This window comes from Pristis pectinata, chromosome 10, assembly GCF_009764475.1.
Source record: "Pristis pectinata isolate sPriPec2 chromosome 10, sPriPec2.1.pri, whole genome shotgun sequence".
Classification (NCBI taxonomy): domain Eukaryota; kingdom Metazoa; phylum Chordata; class Chondrichthyes; order Rhinopristiformes; family Pristidae; genus Pristis; species Pristis pectinata.
The window spans coordinates 70706848-70734227 of NC_067414.1; the positions used below are offsets into that span (position 1 = coordinate 70706848).

The window sequence follows — 27380 nt, forward strand, 5'->3', positions numbered from 1 at the left end:
CAATGTAACATAAAACGCATGATTCAACTCAACAGATTACAAAGTCTCATGAAAATTATCAGAATAAGTTTTATATGGAAATTAATATTTCTGCAAATAAATCAAAACCTATGTAGCCTTAAGATAGTAAAACAGATGGCTAATCAGCAAATAATAAGAAAATTCAGCATTTATTAAAATACCAAAATTGCCGAGTATTGTGAATAACGTCTTTTTTCATTATAATCATAAATTATTGTAAATAACTTAGTTCCAAATAAAAAAGCATACAAGAACAGTGAAAGCAGGAGTTAAAAATATATTTGGAAAACGCCTTTCTGTGATTCTTGGTTTTAAACTCTTATGGAAAAGATCCGATTTCAATTGGAAAATGCTGCGGATATTGAGAACCGGAACTAAAAATTTAAAATGATAGCTCGCCAGCAATCTTATTAAAATAAGGGTCTTATGTCACCCTGGTAAAATGTAAACTGAAATTGACAATTGCCCATGCAGTAATAATGTGTAAAGCGAAGCATTAATCACATTTGATGTAATCAAAGTATAATTAGCTTTCATTTTACCTATTAACGTTATATTTAGTGCTTAGGCAACCTCATAGCAAGCAACCATGTGTGGAAAGTAGTATTATGATCCAGCTACTTTAACATAGTAGTTATTAGCTCTCTGACTAACGACACAACGATTCACGAGAATTTATCTTTTAGAACTTACTCGGGAAGGACAGTAGGTTGTGAACATGGCTCATATTTTGTTTCTAAATCGAGCTGCTGGAGCCTGTAGCTATTTCCCTTCTGAGTAATATACTTGCTTTAATCTTCCTTCTGTTCGGCAATAAAACAAACATGCGGATTATTTCTGCAGGAAATTTATCACTGGAAGCTTCCAAGTGGAGTTCATCTTCACTTTGCGCCGTTATTATTTGTTGATTGAGAAATTATCTGTCTGGTTCTCGGAGTAATTAAGCTACAACATTCCGCAAAATAAAACCTCGAAGGAAATACTGTCAATGTCAACTTTGGTCAACACAATTACGTGACACTAAAATAGTTTCTTAAATTACGAAGATGATCGAAGATTAATGTTATTTTTTTATTCTCCAAAAGTTTAAACAAATCACATGTTAATTTTAGATTTCAAAGTATCAAACAACTCAGGAAAATCATTTTAGGATTGGTTAAGCTACAGTTTCAGTGTTTCAAACATTTCCTTGTAAGTACATTTTAATCGGTATCGATAATTATTCGCAAGGAATAAATTCACTAGATACCGTCGTAAAGACATTTTAATACGAGGAATAAAATAAAGCAGGATTACAATAAATCCGCTCAATATATCAAACTACTCAGTTGTCCCTTGATGTGGCACTCTTAATATGGTATTATTTCGCATTTGTACAAATAGAATGGGGTATGCTCAAAATTTTGGGGTGTTACTATGAAACAAACATAAGTAAAATGTCAGAATAGTTTATTACAAATGAATTCCCTATTCAAGCCCTGTGTTCGACATACTTTCATGACTTCATAGTTCAATTACGACTGGATTTGTCACAGAAGTGAAAGGACGGCCAGGAATTCCACTGCCTGCAGCTGTCCATGCAGGCGCTGCAGCAAGTAGAAGGGCCTGGTTGTTTCAAACAGCTGACTCTCTTTTTTATTTGTCCCGGTGGTGGCTGACCACCCCCACTCCGCGGTGCCTCCGGCATGAAGTATTTTTTTAAAAATCACTCAACATTTTCTGGTCCATTCCTTCTTCGCTTCCCGGCTTTCGGGAGGCGCCCGCATCAAAGATGGCAGCTCCCAATCCTGGGCACTTCACAGGCGTTGCCAGGCAAGGCAAACTGCGCCGGTTCCGCGCCCTTGCCGCCAGCGAATGGAAAGGGAGGTGAGGAGGGAGGAAGGTATCGCGCAAACGCACAAGCAAGGACAATCCTCCCCGAACTGGCAGCGGGGCGAGTGGCTGGGCGGACAGTTGTTGTTGTACAGCCCGCCCACTCCCTCCCTCCCAACAGGCCTCGCGTGGCGAATTCCGATGACGTTGGGGAACGTCTGTGCGGTTGTTTTTGTCATCGGCTCCGAGTAATCGCCTCGCGGCTTCCGATTCAAATCGACACGGCGGCCGTTACCCTCGCCACTGGAAATAGGCGCGGCCTGGCTCGGAGGAGGAGCGGCGGCGGCGGAGGAGGAGAGTGGGCCACCCGCTTATCTTATGTCTGCAGCAAAGTTTCCCGTTTGCCTCTCTCTTCCCAAAGGCAGCTGTTTTAGGCCCGGGCTGCCGTGGCCTGCGAGGAGACGGCGGTAGTCGGGCAGAGGGGAGGGGAGCGGTGTGAGCCTGTGTCTTGAGCCCCTTGCCGAGAGAGAGCCGCTGGATATGGGGCACAGGACAACAGCCGCCCCTCGACATGTCGTCGGCCGACAGCCTGAAGTCGCGGCTGAAAAAAGCTCGAGGCAATGGTCCAGAGACCCGAAGTCTCCAATTACGCAGAGAGTTTGTTGGTGAGTCCTTAGATGGGAAATATTCCGGTGCTTTCTCTCTGCCAACTGTAACCACCCCCCCCCCCCCCCCCAGCCCACACCCTCCACATTCCCGCAGTGCGGCCTCCACGGTACAGGCCGTGTCTGGGGCTTGGGACGCTGCTAAAGTTGGCCCTTTGTGTTGCAAAGGCGAAAACCAAGACGTCTTGTGTGGATTCGCGCAACTTTTTGATGTCCAGTACGGACAGACTGTCCTGGTTTGAGAGTGGAGGAGGGGGAAGAGGATGTATAACAATGAAGACATAGCTCGTGATCCGAAATTACGGGGGAGTTGAATGTTGTATATTAATTTTAAATTAGTGAAAAAAAATGCAAAATATTGTGGTTTTGCATCAAATACTCAGTTTGTTGTTTTGTACTTTGAAGTGGTTGAGAGAGCTTTTATTATATCGTGATGTTCCTTTTTTCTATGTAAGTAATGGGCTCTTTTGGCTACTGGCCACAAGTTTTGGTGGGCAGCATTAAGTTGTTGATGAAATCTGCCACGGATGGTTGGTTTCATTTTATTCAATTGAACTGGAAAAATCAGAACTGTAAAATCAGGAAAAATACTTTTTTTTGCAGTAGTTAGCTTAGTATTGAATAGAAATGTAACAGCTATGGGTATTAAGTCTGTGGTAATCTTGTCTGAAATGGATTTTAAAATATTTAATAAATAAACTAAGGAATGGACAGTTTCATTTGTTAAAATTGTCCTGGTGAGTTTTAGTTGGGAAATGTCAACCTTTGAATGTAACAGCATGTTAAATGCAGACCAAAGTTTAAATAGTATGAGTAAGGTTTAAGAGCTTTCTTATCTATCTTGAACTTGTATTTAATTTTAAATATTCTTGCCCATGCAAATCCATATAACTGACACATGAAATGCATTTTCTGTTTCTTGCTGATGTTGGTTTTGTTAGATGACTTGGTTCCATGGGAATGACAATTTAGTGAATACAATTTTAAATTTCATTGATGTTGGTTATTTTTAGGATTTTATTATTTTAACCTTTTGAAGTACTTTGTCTTTTGTAATGCTCTTTGTGTCTGTGAGATTTTTGAATTATGATCATTTCCATTCAACTGCTGTTTTAACTGTACAGTCATATAGCATAGTTACAGATTCTTCAGTCCACCATGCTTAGCACTTGACTTGGAACTTTATATGCTGTGATGTTTCAAGGGATCATCGGTATACTTAAGTTATGAGAGTTCCTGCCTCCAACTACCCCTCAGGCTATATGATCCAGACAAATCTTCCTCACATTCCCTCAATATACCTCTTATTTTTAATCCTCTGTCCTCAGGTTACAGACAGCTTTACTTAGGGGGTAAGTTTCTTATTATCTACCCTATCTGGGGTGCCCTTCCTATCTGCAGCATCATCAAACTTCTGAATTATATTATTTCAGACCAAATCAATGCAGTAAAGGCAGAAATCTTGTCGAATCAAATGAACGGAATCTTTTTCTTCAACTTCATTCCTTAGCTTTTGCACGTTTTTGCCTGTTCTGTGGGCCTTGTGGGCTCTGAAACCTAATATTAACTTGTTTGAAGAGTTCACAAAAAAAGTTCATAAGTTTAATGCAAAATATTTAAAGGACCTGATGTTTCAACATATTCCTGGCATGAATGTACTTGCAAGTATGGGGACTTGCAATAAAAACTCCTGAGAGCAAGGTGAAAGCTGTTTGGCTAATGTCAGCAAGTAGTCCCATCACTTTTCCGAATTGGCAGTAATAGTAATATTTAAGTTGTCTATCAGCTGGATAATAACTACGTTCAACCAAGATATCTGGGAGGACCCTTTTTTTATGACCTAGGAAGAATGGGATTCCAAATACATTATCTGATCTTTTTTTGTCAAGGGAAATATTTAAAAATGAATGCCTATTTGAAATATTTTTTACTGTAGTTTGCATTGTTATGATGGCTTGGTGTTAAACAAGTATTGACAAACTAAATTTTAACAATAGTTAAGGAATTTACAAAGTTTTTGATTGAAATCACTTATATTTCAAAATGAAAACTTAATGTTGATAAGTAGCCAACTTTGAACAATTTTCTTTTGTTATTGTTTCCGGCATCCCAGGTTATAATGGCAGTGTTCAGCAATTCATAGGGAAAATAAATGCCGGTTGATATGTTTTCTTTTGAATACATAATTAAATGTCTTATGAGAAATTAAATTGACCATAGATAAGTTACAGTTCTATTTGAGAATCTGACTATAACAGTTCAATCATAACTGAGTGAGAGCCAACAGTGAGATATGATATCTATGTCTTGATCTATTTGTGTGTCAGATATAAATATCTGTTAGCGCATGTACATGTGTCATAAAGGAGATTGAAGTTAACAGTGGGGAGTGGAAAAGTTCCCAGTGATGGAACTTTTACTTAATATCTTATTCCTTAGACATGGTCACTGGGTACTTCACATTCAATGATATATTGTAATGATGAGTTGCCCTACTTCACTGTGTGTACTTTTCGCAGCAGTTTTTCCATGAGTGTGCCATTTTGAAAATGCCCATCAATTCCAGCTAAAAGGCTATTACATACCTGAAAAGGTATTTTTAATAATTCAATAAAAACAAATATAAAGTTCTATTACATTTGAGTAATTTCAGTAAATTTTAGAATGCTGTGCATTTTTTATTTAAAATAACTGTTGATCACTTTCCTTCCACTTTGTGGCAGCTTGTCTCAATCCCATCTGATTAAGGAAATTGTCTTTTTCCCTTTGTATCTCAGATGTAAGAGAAATGATCAGAAAACTTCCATCTTGCTGTGAGGTACCACTAGGTGCCCCTTTAATATTTATCTACAATTGATGCATTAACCATATTATACAGTGCTTTGGAGACTCTGGTAACTTGCATCTGTTACATTTTTTGTTTTGCTCGCTGTATAAATTGCAAGGCTGCTTTGATTAAATTGAACCAGTCAAAGGGTTCATTGAGTGTCAATAGAATGGATTTCAAGTTCATTCCATTTGTGATGTTTTTAATCAGAGTTTGAAATTGTGATATTGAAAAAATCTCCCATTGTAGTTTTATTACTGGGGTTCACACAAGGATGGAAGTCAAGGTGTCAGAGGGACAGGCAGATTCACTGTCAGCTGGTATGGGGAAATAAAATGGAGATGATTTGAAAAATTAGGCATTTCCTTTTGTGAAACTACAAATTATGGAACTGCTTTTGAACTATTGTTACCTTGAAATTATGAGATGATGGGGCAGGGTAGTGAGAAACAGATTATTTCTGGCACTTGAGAGGTCAGGAATGTCTGGCTGTAACTACAAGATTAAACGTAATAAGTTTTTTAAAAAAAATACGAAGAGCAGTTTAACTTGGGTAATGATGTGGAATTCGCTTTCGGGGTTAGTGATTGGGGAAGAAATTGTGTCCACGTGCGAGGTTTAATCCAGACAACTGGATATAGGTATTTGGAGCACTTGGATAAAATTAAAACTGGCTGCAGGGAGGGTATATGCTGACATGGACATCTTGAGTTGAATATCCTATTCCTGACACATTTCTGTGTTGGTAAAGTCTATATTGAATTACAACGATATATCTTCAATTTTAAAACTTTAATAGTTTCTACAAAGGTTATAATTTACATAAAAGCTGAAAAATGTATATTAGATTACAGCTGCCTGCAGGAGGTAAATAATGGCCTGCTAGCATGCACTGCTCTGACACCTAACCTTTTTGATCCTGTAACCAGTGACATCCCTGTGAACAGACAGTGCAAGTTCATCATGTATGAATAATAGAGCTTAGTGCATTTGCTCTCTTGATGCTAAAGAACAGGTATTTGGAAATATCACCTTGTGTTGGGAGACATGAGACTGCAGATGCTGGAATCTGGAGCAACACACAAAGTGTGGAGGAACCCAGCAGGCTGGGCAGCATCTATGGAGGGAAATGGACAGCCACATTTTGGGTCGAGCCCCATTATCGGTCCAGATGAAGGGTCTCGACCCGAAACGTCGACTGTCCATTTCCATCTATAGATGCTGCCTGACCTACTGAGTTCCTCCAGCGCTTTGTGTTACCTTATGTTGGAGGGGCTATTTCAAGAATTGCCACTGGAATTCAATGAAGAAAAGACTTTAGTCTGTACATTCTACCTGAAACCTAAGTCCACCAGATCTCGCAATGTGAGATTCTGTCGTGTTCCTCATGTATTTCAAACCAAAGGATCTTGAGGGGTTTAATGGATGGGAATTTCAGCTATCATCTGCATTTTAATCTATTGGCAAGATGACCCTGTTCCAGATGATCATCATCCAACTTTGTGGAAACAAGATGGAAAAATGATGGTTAAATTCTTGATGTTGATCCAAGCATGGGTCTGTCAATTGTGAAATATAGCTCATTGATCTGGTGTGGTAGTTCAGATGTAATCGGGTTGCATTAAGAATAGTCAACAACACACTTAACTCAATACTACAGCCGTGGCTGTAGTCGTCTCCATGATCCCACCTGCTGGCGTTAGCCATGATGGCTCTCTATTTGAAGTGTACTGTTAGATGTTAGCTGACTTGCAACAGTCAGAAAATGTGACATAAATTGTGTTCTGATGTTCCTGGAAATCTTACTGACTAGTATTGGAAACACTTCAATTGGTCTCGAAGGACATCAGCAGTCAGTGATATGAAAGCAAGATACCTGCAACGTTGCATAGAAGCAAGTAGTTTTAAGCTTTACATAGGAATTGTTTGGCTTCAATTTGCACAGAATTCCATTCAGACAACAAGCAGCATCTGCAGCCTCCTCCTTCACAAATGGAAGTAAAGAATCACCTTATTGCAAAATATTCTGCAATGTAATCTTTATACTCCGTAACCAACCACTGTCCATTGCATGCTTTTCCAGTAGGTACAGATGCCGAATGTCAAACATCTTTGAATGGATTGCTAAATTCATTTTGCTATTTACCTACCTAGTTGTTTGGCACTGGAAAAGTATCTGAAATAAGGCAGGTTACCATTTCAAGTGCAAGACCCCTTGAGCCTGAGATATTTTAACTAACATACCTTAAGACAAGCTGACTGTATTGTTTAATGGGGGCAAGTTTGAGGTCATGCACTCGGGTAAAAGGAATCAAAAGATGGATTGCTATCTAAATGGAGAGGGACTGCAAATATGATCATAGAGTAATATAGCGCAGAAACAGGCCCTTTGGCCCAACTTGTCCATGCCGACCAAGATGCCCATCTAAGCTAATCACATTTGCCCACATTTGGCCCAAACCATTTGTCTCTCTAAACTTTTCCTAACCATGTACCTGTTCAAATGTCTTTTTAAATGTTGTTACTATACCTACCTCAACCACTTCCTTTAGCAGCTGGTTCCATGTACATATCACCCTCTGCATGAAGAAGTTGCCCCTCAGGTCCCTTTTAAATCTTTCCCCTCTCGCCTTAAACCTATGCCCTCTAGTTCTTGATTCCTCAACCCTGGGAAAAAGACTGTGTGCATTCACCCTATTTATACCCCTCATGATTTTAGAACCCTCCTATAAGGTCGCTCCTCAGTCTCCTTTGCTCCAGTGAATAAATGAGTAAAGTTCACAGGGATCTAAGTTTTCTAGTGCATGAATAGCAAAAAAAAAGTTAACAGGCATGTCCAACAAGTAGTTGAGAAGGCAAAACCTTTACTGCAAAGGTGTTAAAGATTAAGAATAGGGAGGTTTTGTTACAGTTGCAGTGTTGATGAGAACAGATCTGGAATACTGTGCAGTTTTGGTTCCCTTACCTGAAAAAAGGATATAAGTTTGTAAATTGGTTTATTATTGTCAGATGTACGAGGTACAGTGAAAATCTTTTTTGCATGCCATCCATACAGATCATTTCACTACAATAGTGCATTGAGGTAGTAAGATAAGATATCTTTATTAGTCACATGTACATTGAAAACACACAGTGAAATGTATCTTTGTGTGGCGTGCTCTGGGGGCAGCCCACAAGTGTTGCCACACTTACAGTGCCAAAATAGCACGCCACAACTTCCTAACCCGTATGTCTTTGGAATGTGGGAGGAAACCAGAGCACCCGGAGAAAATCCATGCAAACAAGGGGGAGAACGTACAGACTCCTTACAGCGGCAGGAATTGAACCTGGGTCACTGGCGCTTTAATAGCGTTATGCTAAAACAATACAGAATGCAGAATATAATGTTACAGTGAAATTGCAGTGCTGGCGGACAATACTGTGCAAGGCCATAATGGGGTAGATTCTGAGGTTGAGTCCATTTTATCATACTAGGGGAACTTTCACTAGTCTTATAGAAGCTGTGGGGGCCGTCCAAAGGAGATTCACCAGCGTAATTCATAGAAATAAGTGTTTTGTCAAGAGAGGCCAGACAGTTTGGTTATGTATTCTTTGAAATTTGGGAGAATGAGGGGTGACCTTATTCAAATATGTAAGTTCCTAACAGGGTTTGACAGGGTAGATGTTTGTGGGTCTTGCACTAGTGAAAGCAAGGGGTTTGCAAATTTTAAATTCATGTTCTATATTGTGAACGAAGGACAACATGCAGAACTCTTCATAACATATCTCCTAACAGAATTCTGTCATATTAAATTTCAACAAATCCAAAGGAACTAAAAAAAAGTTTTATTTTCTGAATAAGAGCCCACTATTGTAGGTCTTAAAATATTTAGCATTCATGCAATTTCTTTATAGTGTGTTATGGATGGTTGTCTAAGATTGCAAGTTTATTCCCTGAAACCACAAGACGTCAGTTATATCCAACCTCTTAAATTTTCTCACAAAAGCAAATACCTTATTTAACTTGTCTTGTGGTTTGAAGTTGTGGAAATAGAAAGAGGTCTACATTGGGAAAACTTGGAAGGTTGCTGCTGCATCAAGTGGAAGTTGGTCACTACTTGGAGTGCTGTGGAATTCCAACTTAGCCCTGACCACTTGATGCTCCATTTTTATATTTGCCCAGAGGCCATTTTGGGTGAAAGTGCTTTTTTGAGAGCACGCCCAAATTTGGCACAACTGTTTACCCCATAATTTTTCCGGAAATTCCAGCAAATAATAATCTGTCTTGTATCATACCAGAATACATTGGGACATGTAAGTGATGGTCCTGAGACCCTCATGGAAAAAGTTGAGTAGGTTATCCCTGTGCAGATATTTTCTGAATGGTGAAGTTTCACCTCCATCTTACTATTAAATCAATGAACTTGGGAATTTGGTTTGTTATGGCATTGGGTCACACTGCTTCCACTTAGTTTAAAACTGGCAACAATATGATTTTCTTTAAAGTTATTTGTTTTTCTTATCTTGTAATTCACACCTAATAACCCAGACCTATTCTCATAAAATTCGAAGTAACAAGATGATTCAGAAACTCCAAAAATGTATTTTATTATCAATGGTTTCCACGGTTATTTAGAATGGGTATGTGATGTAGCCTAAATATCCTGAGAACAGAAGGCCACGCATTGTAAAGCAGTCATAGGACACAATTAAAGACATTTTGATATTGTCCTGTCTGAAGCTTTCAGAATTGTGATTAATCATTGGTAATCCTTAGTTTGTGGTGACTATTAACCACCCATTTACTCTAATTTTACATTGATCTTTTTATTCTGCCATTATTTTCATCAACTCCCCCAGATTTTAGCACTCGTACACACGAGGGGCAATATGCAGTGGCCATTAACCTACCAACCTGCATGTCTTTGGGATGTGGGAGGGAACTGGGGTATCTGGAGGAAACTAGTGGGATCATGGAGAAAATTCAAACTTTGTGCAGATTTTTCAAATGACTGCTAAAGCAGATGCAAATCCCTGGCACTTCTGATATCTGGATGTTTTCTGCTCTACTTCTGAAATTCCTACTGCCATGTATTCTAATCAATTCTGTCACTAGAATGGGGTACAACTACCTAATCTGTGTGTTCTATTGAGAGTATCACTACTGCAGAGAAAATGAAAATCTTATTCTGCTGTGGGTACTGTTTAGTCAATAACCACCCTGCCATCGAAGTTACGAGTTCACACTGCATATTGGGCCACACACCGTAGAACAGCATTTCAGCAAGTACTGAGGGAATTTTGCATGCTTGAACGTGCTGTTTTCAGGCCAATGTAGTGGGATGGTTGTGGATGCTTACCTGCTAATTTGATTAAACATCAGAAACTTGACTGGGTGTTTGTTAGTCGGAAGTGGGGACTAACATCCTCAAATCTTGTTTCTCAATGAAACTATCATGTAAGTAAGCCATTAACCTTGTAAAATGTAGTTTTATTTGACACTGTCCTATAATTGATGGGGAAAAATGCCATAAGAGGTTTCTTTCTGTATCTCAGGGTAAACAGCCCAAGCGTATGAAACTAAATGTGGTGTTTAGCCTGAGTAAATAATTGCTCTCTGTTATTAAATAATTGCAGAACCCTTGCCTTTTTAGGTGAGATTCTGCAATTATTTTGCAAGCAGTTACCCAGGGGAAGGGAAATATGCCAACCGTACTCCAAACTATAGAAGTTGATTTTACAAATCCAATTCAATCAAATGATTTCACAGCCATAATGCATATAAATGGAGTTGTTAATGTTGGTACAAATTCAACTTGAATAGCATGGATTGGTGCCTGTTATATAGTGGAAATTGGTTTATTGTCACTTGTACCGAAGTACAGTGGAAAAACTTGTTTTACATACAGTTCATAAAGATCAATTTATTGCACAGTACATTGAGATAGTACAAAGTAAAACAATAGAGAATGCAGAGTGAAGTGTCACAGCTACAGAGAAAGTACGGTGCAGGTAGACAATAAGATGAACCTCAAGTAGATCGTGAGGGCAAGAGACTATCTTATCATACTAGGGGACTGTTTAATAGTCTTATAACAGTGGGATAGAAGATGTCCTTGTGCCTGGTGGTAGTACTTTCAGGTTCTTGTATCTTCTTGCCTAATGGGAGAGGAAAGAATGACCTGAGTGGTGGGGTCTTTGATTTATGCTGGCTGCTTAATCAAGGCAGTGTGAGGTATAGACAGATTCCATGGAGGGGAGGCTGGTTTCCGTGATGTGCTGAGCTGTGTGCACAACTCTCTCTGCAGTTTGTTGTCCCAGGCAGAACAGTTGCCATACCAAGCTGTGATGCATCCCGATAGGATGCTTTCTATGGTGCATCGATAAAAGTTGGTGAGTGTCAAGGGGGACATGCCAAACTTCTTTAGCCTCCTGAGGATGTAGATTGAGCTTTCTTGGCTGTCGCATCTGTGGTTGGACCAGGACAGGCTATTGGGCATCTTCACTCCAAGGAACTTGAAGCTCTCAACCCTCTCAACCTCAGCATTGTTGATGTAGACGTGTATGTGCACCGCCCCCCTTCCTGAAGTCAATGACCAGCTCTTTTGTTTTGATGATGTTGAGAGAATGCACGGCACCATGTCACTAAGCTCTCTATCTCCTTCCTGTAATCCAACTAATCCTAATTTGAGATATGGCCCACCACGGTGGTATCATCTGCATACTTGTAGATGGCGTTAGAGCAGAATCTGGCCACACAGTCATGAGTGTATACGGAGTAGAGTAAGGCGCTGAGGACGCAAGCCTTGTGGGGCACCAGTGTTGAGAATAATTGTGCTGGAAGTGTTGCTGCCTATCCTTGCTGGACTATGATCTGTTGGTCAGAAAGTCAAGGATCTAGTTGCAGAGGGAGGTGTTGAGTCCCAGGTCTCGGAGTTTGCTTGGAATTATAGTATTGAAGGCGGAGCTGTAATCAATAAACAATATTCTAATGCAGGTGTCTAGTGTGACATAGCAATTGCTGCAGATGCACAAGTCAATTATGTATGTAGATAATTGTCCTTATTGCTAAGAAAATAATCAGCTTGACAAGCAGTTTTTTATTTTGCTTATAGGTTTTGCAAATTGGGTAGCCTTTTGTTTGCGTGTTGAATGCACTGTTTAGGTCCAAGTTTTTGCTGTCAAACTTAAAGCCATGCCAGCTGATAAAATGTGCAAACAGAAATCCGGAATACTTCATGCTCTTGCAAGCAAGTGCAATCAAGTCAGTTTCCTGTTTCCTGGCTCCCATGGTTAGTTGAAATGATATTGGTAGGCAGAAATGAAGTTGTTAACCTAAAAGAAACCGATTACATGGGAACCATGTTGTTTAATGCCAAATGTTAACTGTGATGATGTTAGCATGAGATGTCTGATAGCGGATCTTGTCATTCTGGTGGATGTTTAAAACTAGATAGGAGGAAATACTGGAACAATGAATGTCACTGAAACCTGTCTTGTGATCCTATTTACCTTGTCTATTGAAACATATTTACAAGCCAATACTAATGATAACAATTGCATTGCACTTAATATCCTCTGCACTGAGTGTCCAGGTGCAATGTACAATATTTGGAAAACCTACTTTGAACTTTGGCAGAGTTGTTGGGTCAGAATAATTTAATGCAGTTCTGTGGAATGGTGAGCTTCAAAGGCTTTTCTTATTGCTGACTCCAGATGAAAAATAAAGAAATAGAAATTTCAGAATTGTCATTGACACCTTAGTGCAAGTGGAAATTGATAGGAAATATATAAATTAAAAAGCCTGAGAAGAGGCTCCTGGTATTACTCAGCAAATGTAAAATGTTATACAAGTTTTGTTTTGTGCTGTTTAGTCAAACCACATTTTTTTTGCTTAAACTAACTTAATTCCTTAAAGGTTTTAACTATTATGTTTGGTCTTGAGATTGCCCTTGACTTGGGATTTAAATTGGTAGGCAGAAAAAATGGTAGATGCTTATCATTAATACATTTTTCGTGCACAAGTGGAAAGATCCATCTGAAGGCAATTAAAGACTTATTTACCAGCTCGTGTTCTCTGGAGTGGCGTTTTTTTTGTTCCCCAGTCATCATTTGTTTCTATTTAAGCTCTAGTCAGTGTCAGCTTGACAGTGGGATGAGTTGCTTTTTTCTGGATAAGAGAGCTTAAGCTGCATTTCCTCATAGCTGGCAGTTTGTTGAGGGTTGGCGAGTCTCTGCCCCCAATATCATGTGTGTCAAATCTGTAATTGCACTCGAAGCTCTTGAATATTTGTCCTAACATTCATAAATGTTCAATGATGCTTGAGACAAGTTTAAACAAAATCTTAACATTGACATTACTTAAAAATATTCAAAGTACAAAAAAAAAATTGAGGAGCTAAGACTAATTGAAAATAATAACTGTTTCCTTTTCCCTCGACAGCTGATTTCACTTATTCATTTGAATTTTAAAAAAAGCTAGGATGTCTATGCTAAGTTGCACTGACTTGTTGGACTCCATAATGCATCCACTGGCTCAGCATAGTGCCTACAGCTGAACTGGAAACTTGGAGCTAGGGTGGGCAATCTGCTCCATTGTAGCCAATCTTGGTTTTAACAGGAATACCTCTTTAATGCAAAACATATCTTAAGATGCTCATTCACATTAAAATTGTAGAATGATAGAACACAGGAGGAGGTATCCAAATAGTCCTAGTTTCTGCTCTTTCCAAATAGCCCTGCGATTTTTTTTTTTTGCTTAGAATTTATCTAGATCCCTTTTGAAAGTAGTATGTATTGCAGCTATTTACTGCACAAGATGCATTTTCCTTGTGTCATTGGTACTAAACTAGGCAAGAACTGATGATTTGTGTTTTATGGTTTATTTGAAAGTGAGGGGTATAATCTTGGATTATGAAGCCACTGTTGCTGATGGTGGGATGGAGGTAAGGGGGCATAGTTCTTGGTTGATAAGTTCAATGTGAGAGGTGAGGGAAGCATTTTTTGGTCAGGGTAGATGAGGTGATTGGCAAGGCAGCTCTGAGAGCAAGAAGTGTATGACCAAGTTTTGTGCAAGGATTGTATGACTAAGTTGTAAACAAAGATGAACTGTTGGGAAAGTGTTAGAGCAGCCAAATCTGGAGGTGGTGAAAATTATGAGACTAAGGTGGTTGAGGAGAGGATAAATGAATCCAAAACCTAAATTTGGGGTGCACAAGATGCTGGGATGGGAAATGATTTGAAGGGACTGAAATGGTATTAAGATCTTGGGAATGAATCCAAGGCCGTTCAGTGGTGTTTACAGAAGAAGATTGAAGACATTAACCTGAGCTGCTAAATATTTTCAGTATTCTATTTTTATTTCAGATTTCCAGCATTTGCAATTGTGACTTTTCAAATTTTACTTTTGATACTCAGTTGGAGGAAGCTGTGAATCTTGTAGTTTTTGTTTGGAGAGAGGCATCTGTGCAGAAATTTAACTCGTGCCTTAAAGATGGAGGCCGAGCTGGTCAAAAGCTTTGAGTGTCACAGACGTTATGAACAGAATGGCCCCCTGTATTGTAAATTTTCTGTGATTCTATAACAGGAACTGGCCAATAATCATGTGATTTAAAGATCAGAAGGTACAATGTGGTCCTTGGCTTGAAGAAGGTTGTAGCTGTGGAAGGATTTGAAGAAGAGTAGTTTAAAATCACTGGAGGTGAAGTAGTATTCTGGGCATAAGAGGATAGGATTTGTGTAATCGACCTCCAGACATGTGCATGGAGTTGATAAAAGGTAGCACTTCGAACCCCAGTTGAAGAGTGTTGGAAAACTGGAGACTGAAGATATCAAAAGATTTTGTTTGAAGGACTGATTATTGAAATATATCTACCTTGATTAGATTTTTGGGGCATTGACAGTTTAAAACTACAATTGAAAACATTTATATTGTAATTTAACAAGGAATTTAGAGAATTTCTAATTCCATGCATTCTGCAATGTTCTTTGGACTTTGAAACTTTTCTTCCATTGAAATGCATGGTGGCCAATCTCAATCTGTCATTATCAGTCTGGATGAATATCTATTTAATTTGTTTCATAAAGCTGTTTAGAGCTGGAAGCCCTTTCAATGGGTCTCTTGGTGTTCAGAGGCTTTCATTAATTGTATTGGTTTTGACTTTCAGAGTAATTCAATATTGTAGAAGTTTCTATTATATTCTGATAGGGAAATCTTTAGACTTGTCTGGATTTCTGTTAATGTATTTTACTAATTTATTATTTAAAGGTAGAAACAAGTTAGTGTTCCAGTGTACATGTTCTTGCTTGCAGGCCAAGATTATTTGCCCACTTAAGAGTTGCTGTAAGATTGTTTATTGACCTTTGTGCAAAAAAAAATGACCACAATAAAAGAATTAGTCTGAAAATAGAGCCATTGGAGCTCAGAATAATTCATAAATACCTTTGGCATTGCATGAATTTATTTGCATACATCAACAGTTATAAACTTTTTCTCAATGTTCATAGCAATAATAATGTTGTCATCTTAGGACACTCAATTTGAAAATCTGTTACTTTTTTTTTCAAGATTCAAATGTACACTTAAGTGACAATTCCTTTAAAATAGAAGTGTATATTGAAGCATGTGTGCACATCTTATAAAGGTAAAAGCTTGTGGAGATTTAGGTGAGATTTAATACATTAGGACATTGTGGTTTCCAATGATGAAACATAATAACTGCTAAATAAAGTATGAAAACATGGATAACCAGGGAAAGATTGCAAATGAGAGAGAAATAAAGGACTGCAGAAGCTGGAATCTAGATTAAAAACACGATGATGCTGGAGGAACTCAGCAGGCCAGGCAGCATCTGTGGAGAAAAGCAGGCGGTCAATGTTTCGGGTCAGGACCCTTCTTCAGGACTGAAGATAGGAAAAGGGGAAGCCCAATACATAGGAGGGAAAAGCAGAGCAGTGATAGGTGGACAAGAGAGGGGAGGAGGGTGGGCACAGGGTGGCTGGTGCTTTATGCTTTATAACTACCATGACAACTTTTCTAATTTTTGTCAATAAAAAAACCTAATTCTCTGCTTTTAGATTGCTCGTTTCCAAATGCAATTTAAAGTTCATCAAAAGATGTGCATCATTGTTTTTAAACCTGATCAGTGCATTGGCACAATGTGTTAATATTGGACATTAATATTTAATACAAAACTTAAGTGTAGGGAAGAAAATATTTTTCATGTTTTAAACAAATTTCTCTTTTACACTTAAATCCTCATTAATAGGTATAGTCTGGTTATTTTTGTTGCATTTCTGGTCATTTAAAAGTGACCATGAGCAGTTGTCTGATGTATACAATATTGTACCACCCTTGGACACATATTCCACTCTCCTTTTTAGCATTCTAAAGAGACCGTTTCTTCCACATCCAACATGATTTAACACCAGCATGTCTGTCTTTTCCTTTTCAGCTTTTAAATAGGATGTTCCTTCCACAACTTCTTCCATCTCAACCAATATCCACTCCCCTTTTCTTGCACCTCCACATGCAAACTGTGGGAGATGCAGTCCTTTTAACACCCCTCTTGTCATGTAAGGACTTGAACACTCCTTGTGCTTGAAGTAGCAGTTTACTTGTGTTACTTCTAGTTTGGAATACTGCATTTGGTTCTCATGATGTGGGCTCCTTGCAGACTTGGCATGTTATAGCCTTCAGAACTTGGCAATGAATTCAGCTATTTTGGATAACAAGCCATTTCACTCTTGTATCACGTGTCTAGCATTTAACTTCTACTCATGCTATTTTAGACTTATTTTCTCTTCAGGTGCAAGTTCTGTTATTCACTGGCCTCTACCACACTTTTAGCTACAACCACTTCTGTCAGTTATTCTCTTTGCAAACTTTCCTTTTTTTTTCTTTGCCCTCCTTTGCAACTTTAAAGTTATTTCATTCTTAATTTTTTCCATTTCTGATGAAAAACCTCAACCCAAATCATTAACTATGTTCCTCTTATCATGGAAGGTGCCTGACCTGAGTATTTCCATTTTCTGTGTTTTTTTTAAATAGTCAATTGTTATTTGATTAACTGGTGTGAGTAACGGATGTGTCTGTTTCTTGTGACCCTCGATATTTGGTGATTAAGCAAGAGGTCACAGCCATCAGAAGCGTGTTTCTTTTAATTTTAGTAGTTGACGTAGCTTGGTTTAAACAGTAAATTATTCAATGTTGCTTCTGATGATAAGTCACTGACCTGAAACATTAGAGTCCTAGAGCAATACAGCATGGATACAGGCCCTTCAGCCCAACTAGTCCATGCCAACCATGGTGCCCACCCATCTGGTCCCAATTTCCCACGTTCGGCCCATATCCCTCTAAGCCCTGCCCCTCCCTGTACCTAACCAAGTGCTGCTTAAATATACTATTGTACCAGCCCCCTCTGGCAGCTTGCTCCATATCCTCATCACCCTCTGTGTGGAAAAAGTTGCCCCTCCTTTTTAAATCTTTCCCCTCTCACCCTAAATCTATGCCCCCTCTGTGGAAAAGACTGCTACCATCCACCTTGTCTATTCCCCTCAAGATTTTATAAACCTCTGTAAGATCACCCCTCATTGTCCTACACTCCAAGGAATAAAGACCTAGCCTGGCCAACCTCTCCCTATGACCAAGGTCCTCAATTCCTGGAAACATGCTCGTAAATCTTTTCTGCACTCTTTCCAGTTTAACCACATCTTCCCTATAACAGGGTGACCAAAGCTGTACACAGTACTCCAAGTGCAGCCTCGCCAATGACTTGCACAACTGCAAGATAATGTCCCGGCTTCTGTACTCAATGGCCTGATTTATGCCTTTTTCACCATTCTGTCTACCTGTGATGCCACTTTCAATGAACTGTGCACCTGTACACCCAGGTCCCTCTGTTCCATGACACTCCCTAGTGCCCTACCATTCATAGTATAGTTCTGTGCTGGTTTGACTTTCCAAAATGCATCACCTCACACTTGTCTGTATTGAAATCCCATTTGCCACTCCTCGGCCCACTTCCCTAACTCATCAAGATCCCTCTGTAACCTGCGATAACCTTCGCTATCAACAACACCTAATTTCATGTCATCTGCAAACTTACTGATCAAGCCTTGTGCATTCACTTCCAAATCATTTATATAAGTAACAAATAACAAGGGTCCCAACATCGACACCTGCGGCACACCACTAGTCACCAGCCTCCATTCCAAGAAACAACATTCAGCCACCTCCCTCTGCTTCCTACCTCTGAGCCAATTTTGAATCCAGCTAACTTGCTCTGCCTGGATTCCATGGGACCTAACCTTCCAGACCAGACTATCATGCGAGACCTTCTTGAAGTCCTTACTAAGTCCAAATAGACAACGTCCACTGCTGTATGCTCATCTACCCTTTTGGTTACCTCTTCAAAGAACTTGAAAAGATTCGACAAGCACAACTTCCCACACACACAGCCATGTTGGCTTCTCCTAATCTGACTCTGTCTATCCAAGTGCTGGTAGATCCTGTCCCTCAGAATTCCCTGTAGTAAATTCCCCACCACTGACGTCAGACTGACGGCCTGCAGTTCCCTGGCTTGTCCTTGCTCGCCTTCTGAAACAACACAACATCATTAGCCAACTTCCAGTCTTTGGCAACTTCACCAGTGGTTAACAATGAAACAGCTATCTCCACAAGGGCCTCTGCAATTTCAGCTCTAGTCTCCCACAAAGTCCGAGGATGCACTTGGTCATGCCCTATGGATTTGTCCACCTTAATATGCTCTAAGGCTGCAAATACCTCCTCCTCGGTAATATGAATGTTTTCTTAAGCATCTCCACTTGTTTCCCTTATCTCTTGAATAACCATGATTTCCTCCTCACTGAACACAGGAGAAGTATCTGTTTTAAAAATCCCACCCATCTTAGGCTCGAAACATAGGCAGCACTGCTGATCTCTAAGGGGACCTACTCTCTCCCTAGCCACTATTACTCTTAATATAGGTAAAGAACCTCCTGGGATTTTCCTTAACCTTACCTGCCAGATCCATCTTGTACCTTCCCTTTGCCCTCTTAAGAATATTCTTAATATTCTTATAGTCATCAAGGAATTCACTCGTCCCTGATGTCCTAAACCCAATGTATGCTTGCTTCTGTTTTCTTGACCAGACCCTCAATATCTCTTGTTAGCCAAGGTTCCCTAAACTTGCCAGGTTTACCCTTTACCCTAAGAAGAACATGCTGCTCCTGGGTTCTTGATATCACACTTTTAAAGTCTCCCCCTTGCTACTTATTCCTTTCCCTTCAAACAGGCTCACCCACTCAATGTCTGATATGTCCTGCTCTAGTTTAGTGTCTTAACCCGTGGCTGTCCTATTGTTTTCCATCACTGTCTTAAAACTAATAGAATATTAGTGAGCCAACGTGCCCCCTGACTGCTATTTCAGTACTGGCCCTACCTCGTTCCCTCAGAGGAGGTCCAGTATTGCACCCTCCTGAGTAGGAGAGATGCAATATTGACTTGGGAAACTTGGACACATTTCACAAATTCTAGGCCTGTGACACTCTGGGTAGTCTGGTCAATACTGGAGAAATTAAAATCTCCCACTAATACAACCCTATTATTCCTACAACTACGAGCAATTTCTCGACACATCTGCTTCTCAAGTTCCTGCTGACTATTGGGAGTCTATAATACAGCCCCACTAGAATGACCCTCCCCATCTTGTTTCTCAGTTCAACCCCTGTGGCCTCACTGGTTAGTGGTTAGCATAATGCTATTACACCGCCAGCAACCCGGGTTCAATTTCCGCTGCTGTCTGTAAGGAGTTTGTATGTTCTCCCCATGTCTGCGTGGGTTTCCTCCGGTTTCCTCCCACGTTCCAAAGATAAACAAGTTAGGAAGTTGTGGGCATGCTATGTTGGCGTCGGAAGCGTAGTGACACTTGTGGGCTGCCCCCAGAACACTCCATGCAAAAGATGCATTTCACTGTGTGTTTTGATGTATATGTGCCTAATAAAGACATCTTTCTAAGTACTGCTGTTAGGTCCTCTGTTATCAAAAAAGGCAACCCCCCCCCCAAAACAATCCCTGTCACACCTATAGCATCTGTATCCTGGAATATTGAGCTGCCAGTCCTGTGCTGCTTTCAGCAGTGTTTCTTTTATGGTTATTACATCCCAGTCCTCAGAGCCATTCCTTGCTCTGAGTTTGTCCGCCTTACCTGTAAATCCTCATGCATTGAAATATATTCAGTTTAACTGGGTATACCTTGCCCTGTCCTTTACTGTGCCCCTGGCTGTCCTGATTACTAAATTTGCTATTTTTTGGCTACTACTTTATCCCATGACTTGCTCCTGCTCAGAGTCCCACGCTCCACCAATTTAGTTTAAACCCTCCTATGTAGCACCAGTAAATTTCCCTGTAAAGATGCTGGGATATCTGTTTCTATCTCAGCAGGTGTTGCCTAAACTGAGTATTTCTAGAATTTTCAATTTCATTTTCAGAAATCATTCTGATAGTATTGTAGAATAGTCTTTGTCCAAATGGGAGCTTTTTTGTGCAGTGTTGAAAATGTAAAGAAAGGAATTTTGTTGAATCGTGTAGCTGAGCCATCGTTAAGCCTAACTAGAAGCCAGAGTTCAAATGTGGCAGAAAGTTAGACATTTGAAATATGCCCAATAGTCAATTTGAGGTAGGTTGTTTGCATTAGCTTCATAAAATTATGTATTTGGTGAAAATTTGGCATTGAACTTGTTGTTATCAGTGATTTTTCCAATATTAAAATAAAATGCAAATGCAAAGTGGATGTATGAGTATATGCATGGTAAATTTATTTAATATGTAATTTGTCAGAAAATTATGTCTTGTATTGTTTGATTATTAACATGAAAATATCTTGGAATATTTGAGTTTTTGCCAACAAAGTTCAATGACGTTTTATTAGCACTAATCTTAACATAGGAGAAAAGGCATGGTCGAGAAGGTAGTGTCTTTAACTGAAGGAGAGGTGGGAATAAGACACCACATTCGTAATCTCAGGCAATTATTTGTAACTTTTTGATAGGAGTGTTTCATTGCTGTTGTGGGGACAGAAATGTGCTTTGCAGTATTTTCAAGTGTGTGATTTCAAACACGACAGAGACCTAAAAGAAATTTCAGATTTATACAGAACATTTTTAGACTGCTGAGTCTACCACAGCAATTATGCACCTTTTTTTGTCCCCAAGTACACTTGTGGTATAGAGAATTGCAGGCAGATTTGTGCCCCGAGGTCCCACAAATGGTTGTTACTTAATTGCCAGATGATCTGTTTTCATAATGTTGTTTGAGGATTAAATTTTGATCAGGATTTGAGGAGATATCTGATCTTTTTGATATCATTGGATCTTTAAACATTTATTTGAGATGGTGGACAGGTCTTTGGTTCGATGTCTCATCCAAATGGAGTGACTTTGCATAGGAACAGTATCTTTGGTTAAGTTATGAAGCATCACTATTGATGCTTTGTAGAATGGGTTGCTTTTATTTTTCTTCATTACTTGGTCCTAACCCAAAAAACTGAGAGTTTTTTCTTCCAGTTTTTAAATCTACAAGACTAATTAGAACTTGTCTCTTGATGGAGAAGCCTCCAGTATTTATGTTCCAGATTTTTTTTGTTTTGATGCTTGGGATATACCTTTTATATTGGCATTTAGTATTACAGTATTTATAAAAGATGCATCAGTTAGCATTGGAATCTTTTCTACTAAGCAGGCCACTGCTGAAGTAAAATGTTAATCAATTTTCATGCTATGAGTTTTCTGAAGCAAATGCACAAGAATGCTTATTTAATTTCAAGTTCAAGGTGGAGGATCATTTTTATCAGTGTTGGAATGTTTTACTGGAACAACTCAAGTCGAAATAAATGTAAGATTTTTTTTTAAAAGGATATAATTGTCTTTGGCCATTCCTTGTTTCAACTTTTGGAAACATGTTGTAATTGAAAGGATTGGCACTTGTGGCAATTAACTTTCCACACATTGAGTAAAGCATAAAGAGTGGCACAAGCTGAAAATATTTCAAAAATGTCTGCTCCAGTTTTGTTCTAATTTATCAGCATAAAATCAGAAGACGCCCCAGCTGCATAACTTCAACTTCATAGGGAAAAAGTTATGTTGAAAGCTTGTGTATGAGAAGTATCTTTATGGATCACGAAAACATTTTTAACATGCCATACTAAATTAAGACTGGTCAGGATGTTGAGAAGGAATATTAAGTTCATTTTCAGTTTGGAAACTATTTTGTTAAACTTATTTTGGAATTGAATTTTCATTTCCACTGAAGATAATGAAGGTACTGTACACTTTGCTGTATTTTAACCCCATCCTATATGTGAATTTGCATTGATTTTAAAATGTAATCTTGTTTAGTCTATGTACAGTGGCATGCAAAAATTTGGGCACTCTTGGTCAAAATTTCTGTTACTGTGAATAGCTAAGCGAGTAAAAGATGACCTGATTTCCAAAAGGCATAAAGTTAAAGATGACACATTTCTTTAATATTTTAAGCAAGATTACTTTTTTATTTCTACCTTTTACAGTTTCAAAACAACAAAAAAGGAAAAGGGCCCGAAGCAAAAGTTTGGGCACCCTGCATGGTCAGTACTTAGTAACACCCCCTTTGGCAAGTATCACAGCTTGTAAATGCTTTCTGTAGCCAGCTAAGAGTCTTTCAATTCTTGTTTGGGGGATTTTCACCCATTCTTCCTTGCAAAAGGCTTCTGGTTCTGTGAGATTCTTGGGCCGTCTTCCATGCACTGCTCTTTTGAGGTCTATCCACAGATTTTCGATGATGTTTAGGTTGGGGGACTGTGAGGGCGATGGCAAAACCTTCAGCTTGTGCCTCTTGAGGTAGTCCATTGTGGATTTTGCGTTATGTTTAGGATTATTATCCTGTTGTAGAAGCCATCCTCTTTTCACCTTTAGCTTTTTTTTTACAGAGACGATAAAAAAAATCTGGTAAAATTGCTTCCAGAATTTGCTGGCATTTAATTGAATTGTTCGAAATGTTCCCCGTGCTGCTGGCTGCAACACAAGCCCAAAGCATGATCGATCCACCCCTGTGCTTAACAGTTGGAGAGGTGTTCTTTTCATGAAATTCTGCACCCTTTTTGCTCCAAACAATGTTGGCTCATTGCGGCCAAAAAGTTCTATCTTAACTTCATCAGTCCCCAGGACTTGTTTCCAAAATGCATCAGTCTTGCTTAGATGTTCCTTTGCAAACTTCTGACGCTGAATTTTGTGGTGAGGATGCCGGAAAGGTTTTCTTCTGATGACTCTTCCATGAAGGTCATATTTGTGCAGGTGCAGCTACACAGTAGAACAGTGCACCATCACTCCAGAGTCTGCTAAATCTTCCTGAAGGTCTTTTGCTGTCAAACGGGGGTTTTGATTTGCCTTCCTAGCAATCCTACGAGCAGTTCTCTAGGAAAGTTTCTTGGTCTTCCAGACCTCAACTTGACCTCCACTGTTCCTGTTAACTGCCATTTCTTAGTTGAGGGTCTGAGGAAATGGCTACCTGAAAACGCTTTGCTATCTTCTTATAGCCTTCTGCTTTGTGGGCATCATTTATTTTAATTTTCAGAGTGCTAGGCAGCTGCTTAGAGGAGCCCGTAGCTGCTGATTGTTGGGACAAGGTTTGAGGAGTCAGGGTATTATAAAGCTTTGAAATTTGCATCACCTGGCCTTTCCTAACAATGACTGTGAACAAGCCATAGCCCCAACAAGCTAATGAAGGTCTGAGACCTTGGTAAAAGTTATCTGAGAGCTTAAATCTCTTGGGGTGCCCAAACTTTTGCATGGTGCTCCTTTCCTTTTTTTTCCACTCTAAAATTGTACAAAACAAAAATAATACACTAAGCTTGCTTGAAATGTTGAAAAGAATGTTTCATCTTTAACTTTATGACTTTTGGAGATCAGTTCATCTTCTACTCAACTATTCACAGTAACAGAAATTTTGACCAGGGGTGCCCAAACTTTTGCATGGCACTGTATTTGTTGATTGGACAGGTATTAAGAAAGTGTTAGAGAAATCTATTAAACTTGGTTTGTTTCTGTGTATTTGGTCAATTGTGATCATTTTGAAGAAGATTGTACAACAGTTCATCATATAAACAACTGTGAAAGGAACAATTTGCCTCTTCCCTTCAGGCTGTGTTTCATAAACATTTCTACCCCATTGATGTAGGAGAGAAGCACTGTATTTGTTGGAACACTTGGATTAAAATGTCTCCAGTAGTACTTGGTACAAGAGAACTTATTGAAGTTTCAGTGAGCTCATCTAATAGCTTTGGGATAGAATGTAGCATTTTAGCCTTTCTATCCTCAAAGGGGTTTACAGGCCACAGGTATATCGCAGATTGAGTTCAGGAAAGTAAGTACATCTACATACTTTATTAAGAGAAATGTGCTATTAGCTATGGTTTGATCACTTCCGAGTCATTGTTACTTTCATGAAAGAAAAAATACAAAGCATGAAACACAAGGACTTAACAGACTTGCCGTTTTCTTTTGATTGCGTAAATTCATGCTGGGAAAAGAAATGAGTTTTTGACCTTGCTTTTCAGTATTTGGCTTTTCATTTCACAGGGGAGATCTGCGTGGCAAACCATTTTAGCAGCCATGCATCACCTCAGCAAATTCCAGTTTCTTATCAGTTAAGCAAGCGTGTGTACCTTTAAATTAAAAATATGGGATAACATTCTGTCTTGAGATGAACATTTTGCCTTTTTATTCATGATCAAAGAAATATGCTGTGTGTTAACTTCAAAAATAAGTTGGAATTTGTTCTCTCTCACTTGTGCTAACCATGCCATGTAGTTTCATGGAGCCAAATTCTGGAAGCTAAGAATAATATGCAGCCATTACCATGTTTTGTGTTTAGCCAGAGATTGAGGGTGTTTTCTGTCCCATGGAGTTTGTTACTTTTGAGTCAGTAAAATTAATTAGCATAATGTGAAAAACTCAGTCAAGTTCTGTTGCCTTTCACGGCAGGTACCTCTTGTTTATAAGAAATTATTTGTCCAGTACTGTTCAGCCATGTGGTTTTTATTGTTCGCATAACAACACTAGAGGCTTTGCAGTTATTGCTATGTGCTCATCCGTGCAGATCGCGATGCTGTTTTCCTAACTGATATCTGCTGTAGTCATTAGGTCATCTTGCAGTGGAAATATCATTGTGTTTTGTTGTTTGGAGCTCTACGGGAAACAAAAACAACTTTGATGTCCTTCTAAACATATTGGAGTCAAAGGGACATTTTAGAATTGTGTGGAATCGTTACGAACTACAGCATTGTAACACACCTTGGTTGTCTGTTCTACAGATAGCTCCCTTACAATTTCATTGGTACACGGAAATTATTGACTCAGGAGAAATCGTATGTGATATCCTGCTTTACAAAGCAAGAATAGACCACAGGCTTTTCAGCCATGGTGTCAGTGAATTTTATTGTGATTTTAGTACCACACTTTTCCTTAACATTTCATTCAAAGCAAATGTTGCTTATCATTTGCATTTCATGCTTGGCAGTTGAGATGTCTCTAATTTGCATACCTTTAAAGATTTATTTTGATGTATTTGTCCACAAGTCATATACTGTAGTTGAGCTATTTCTCCAGATCCATTACAAAGAAAACCAAAATTCAAGCAGTTGTCCTTAGTTTATCGGTTTTGCAGGATCAGTTGTAGCTCAGCTTATTTACCTGTGTTTTCACCTTTTTGGTGTTTTTATTTGTTGACAACTGAACTTGAAGGAAATGCTATATTATTGCTCACTTAGAGAGATACTGCACAGAAACAGGCCCTTCAGTCCACTGAATCCACACAAACCAATGACCACCCATTTACACTAATCTTACATTAATCCCACATTAATCCCATTTTTCTATTCTCCCCACATACTCATCAAATATCGCCAGATTCCACCCATCACCTACACACTAGGGGCAATTAATAGTGGCCAATTAACCTATCAACCCACCAATTTTTTTGGATATGGCAGGAAACTGGGCTCTCCAGAAGGAACTCGTGGTCACACTCCATACAGGCAGAACTCAAGGTCAGGATTGAACCTGGGTCTCTGGCACTGTGAATTTGTACTTAATTTGTTATTTTTAAAGTTGTATTTTACAAATGACTTCTGAATTGCCTAAACATTCAAGAAAGAGAAGGTAGAATGAGAATAAAAGCAAGAATATATAGCAACTTTTTTTTTACTTCTAATTTCATTTTTAAATAAAAGTAGAAGCAGATTTGGGTCCTGGAGCCACATAAGGACTGAAATAAGGGAATTGAGAGTGTGGGGAAAAGAAAATAATACAAGTGGGTGCTTGAATTCGGGTTGCTGGAACTGTGAGGCAGCAGTGCTACCTGCTGTGCCACTGTATTGCATCTTGAGCCATTTATATAAAATAAAGCCTCCCTTTGCTCTGGGTAACATGTTAGCACAGATAGGTGATTGAATGAGCAAGGCATTTTCTTAATGGCAAACTGTTAGCTGTAGGGTCCAGAAAAATCACTACTGGGCTTCAGCAGTTTATCCATAACATTAATCCAGATTGTAAACAGTGCACTTTCATTGAAGCTTACCAGCATTACAAAGTCAGGTGGGAAAGTGGCTTATGAGGAAGATTAAAAAAAAAGAATACAGGCAGCTGAAGTGAGTGGAGAGGAAGGTTGCAGATACAAAACAATGTGGCATTATCATGTTGTTAAGATGAATAGGAAAACAATAGTTTTGGTAAGAAACTAGTAGATTTTGGTGCACTGAAGTACTTTGGTGTATTGCTGTGTGAAACAGGAAGTTAGCATGCTGGTTCAAAAGCATAAAGCAAGGTACTTGGTACATTGGGGTTGTATTCATCTTGGGTAGTGTTTAGAAAACGTAAATTATGATCAGTTCATCAGTTTCTGCCATTCAGGAAAGAATTGAACACCCTTATGTTGACAGAAATTTGTGATCTTTGTGAATACTTGCTAGGAAATGGCATGGACACTAGACCCAATCTGGTAGTTAGCAGACTTGTGTAAGATGTTTGTATTTTTGGTTTTGATG

General features: G+C 39.1%; 1 protein-coding gene across 1 annotated transcript in view; it reads left to right on the forward strand.

The window, feature by feature from the left end:
- The first annotated feature begins 1806 nt into the window (after positions 1–1806).
- Positions 1807–27380, forward strand: part of rock2a (rho-associated, coiled-coil containing protein kinase 2a) — a 131990-nt gene continuing 106416 nt past the window's right edge. Inside the window, exon 1 of the mRNA XM_052024497.1 lies at positions 1807–2498. Coding sequence (XP_051880457.1) covers positions 2454–2498 — 45 coding nt within the window. The 5' untranslated portion in view covers positions 1807–2453. The remainder of the gene's footprint in view (positions 2499–27380) is intronic.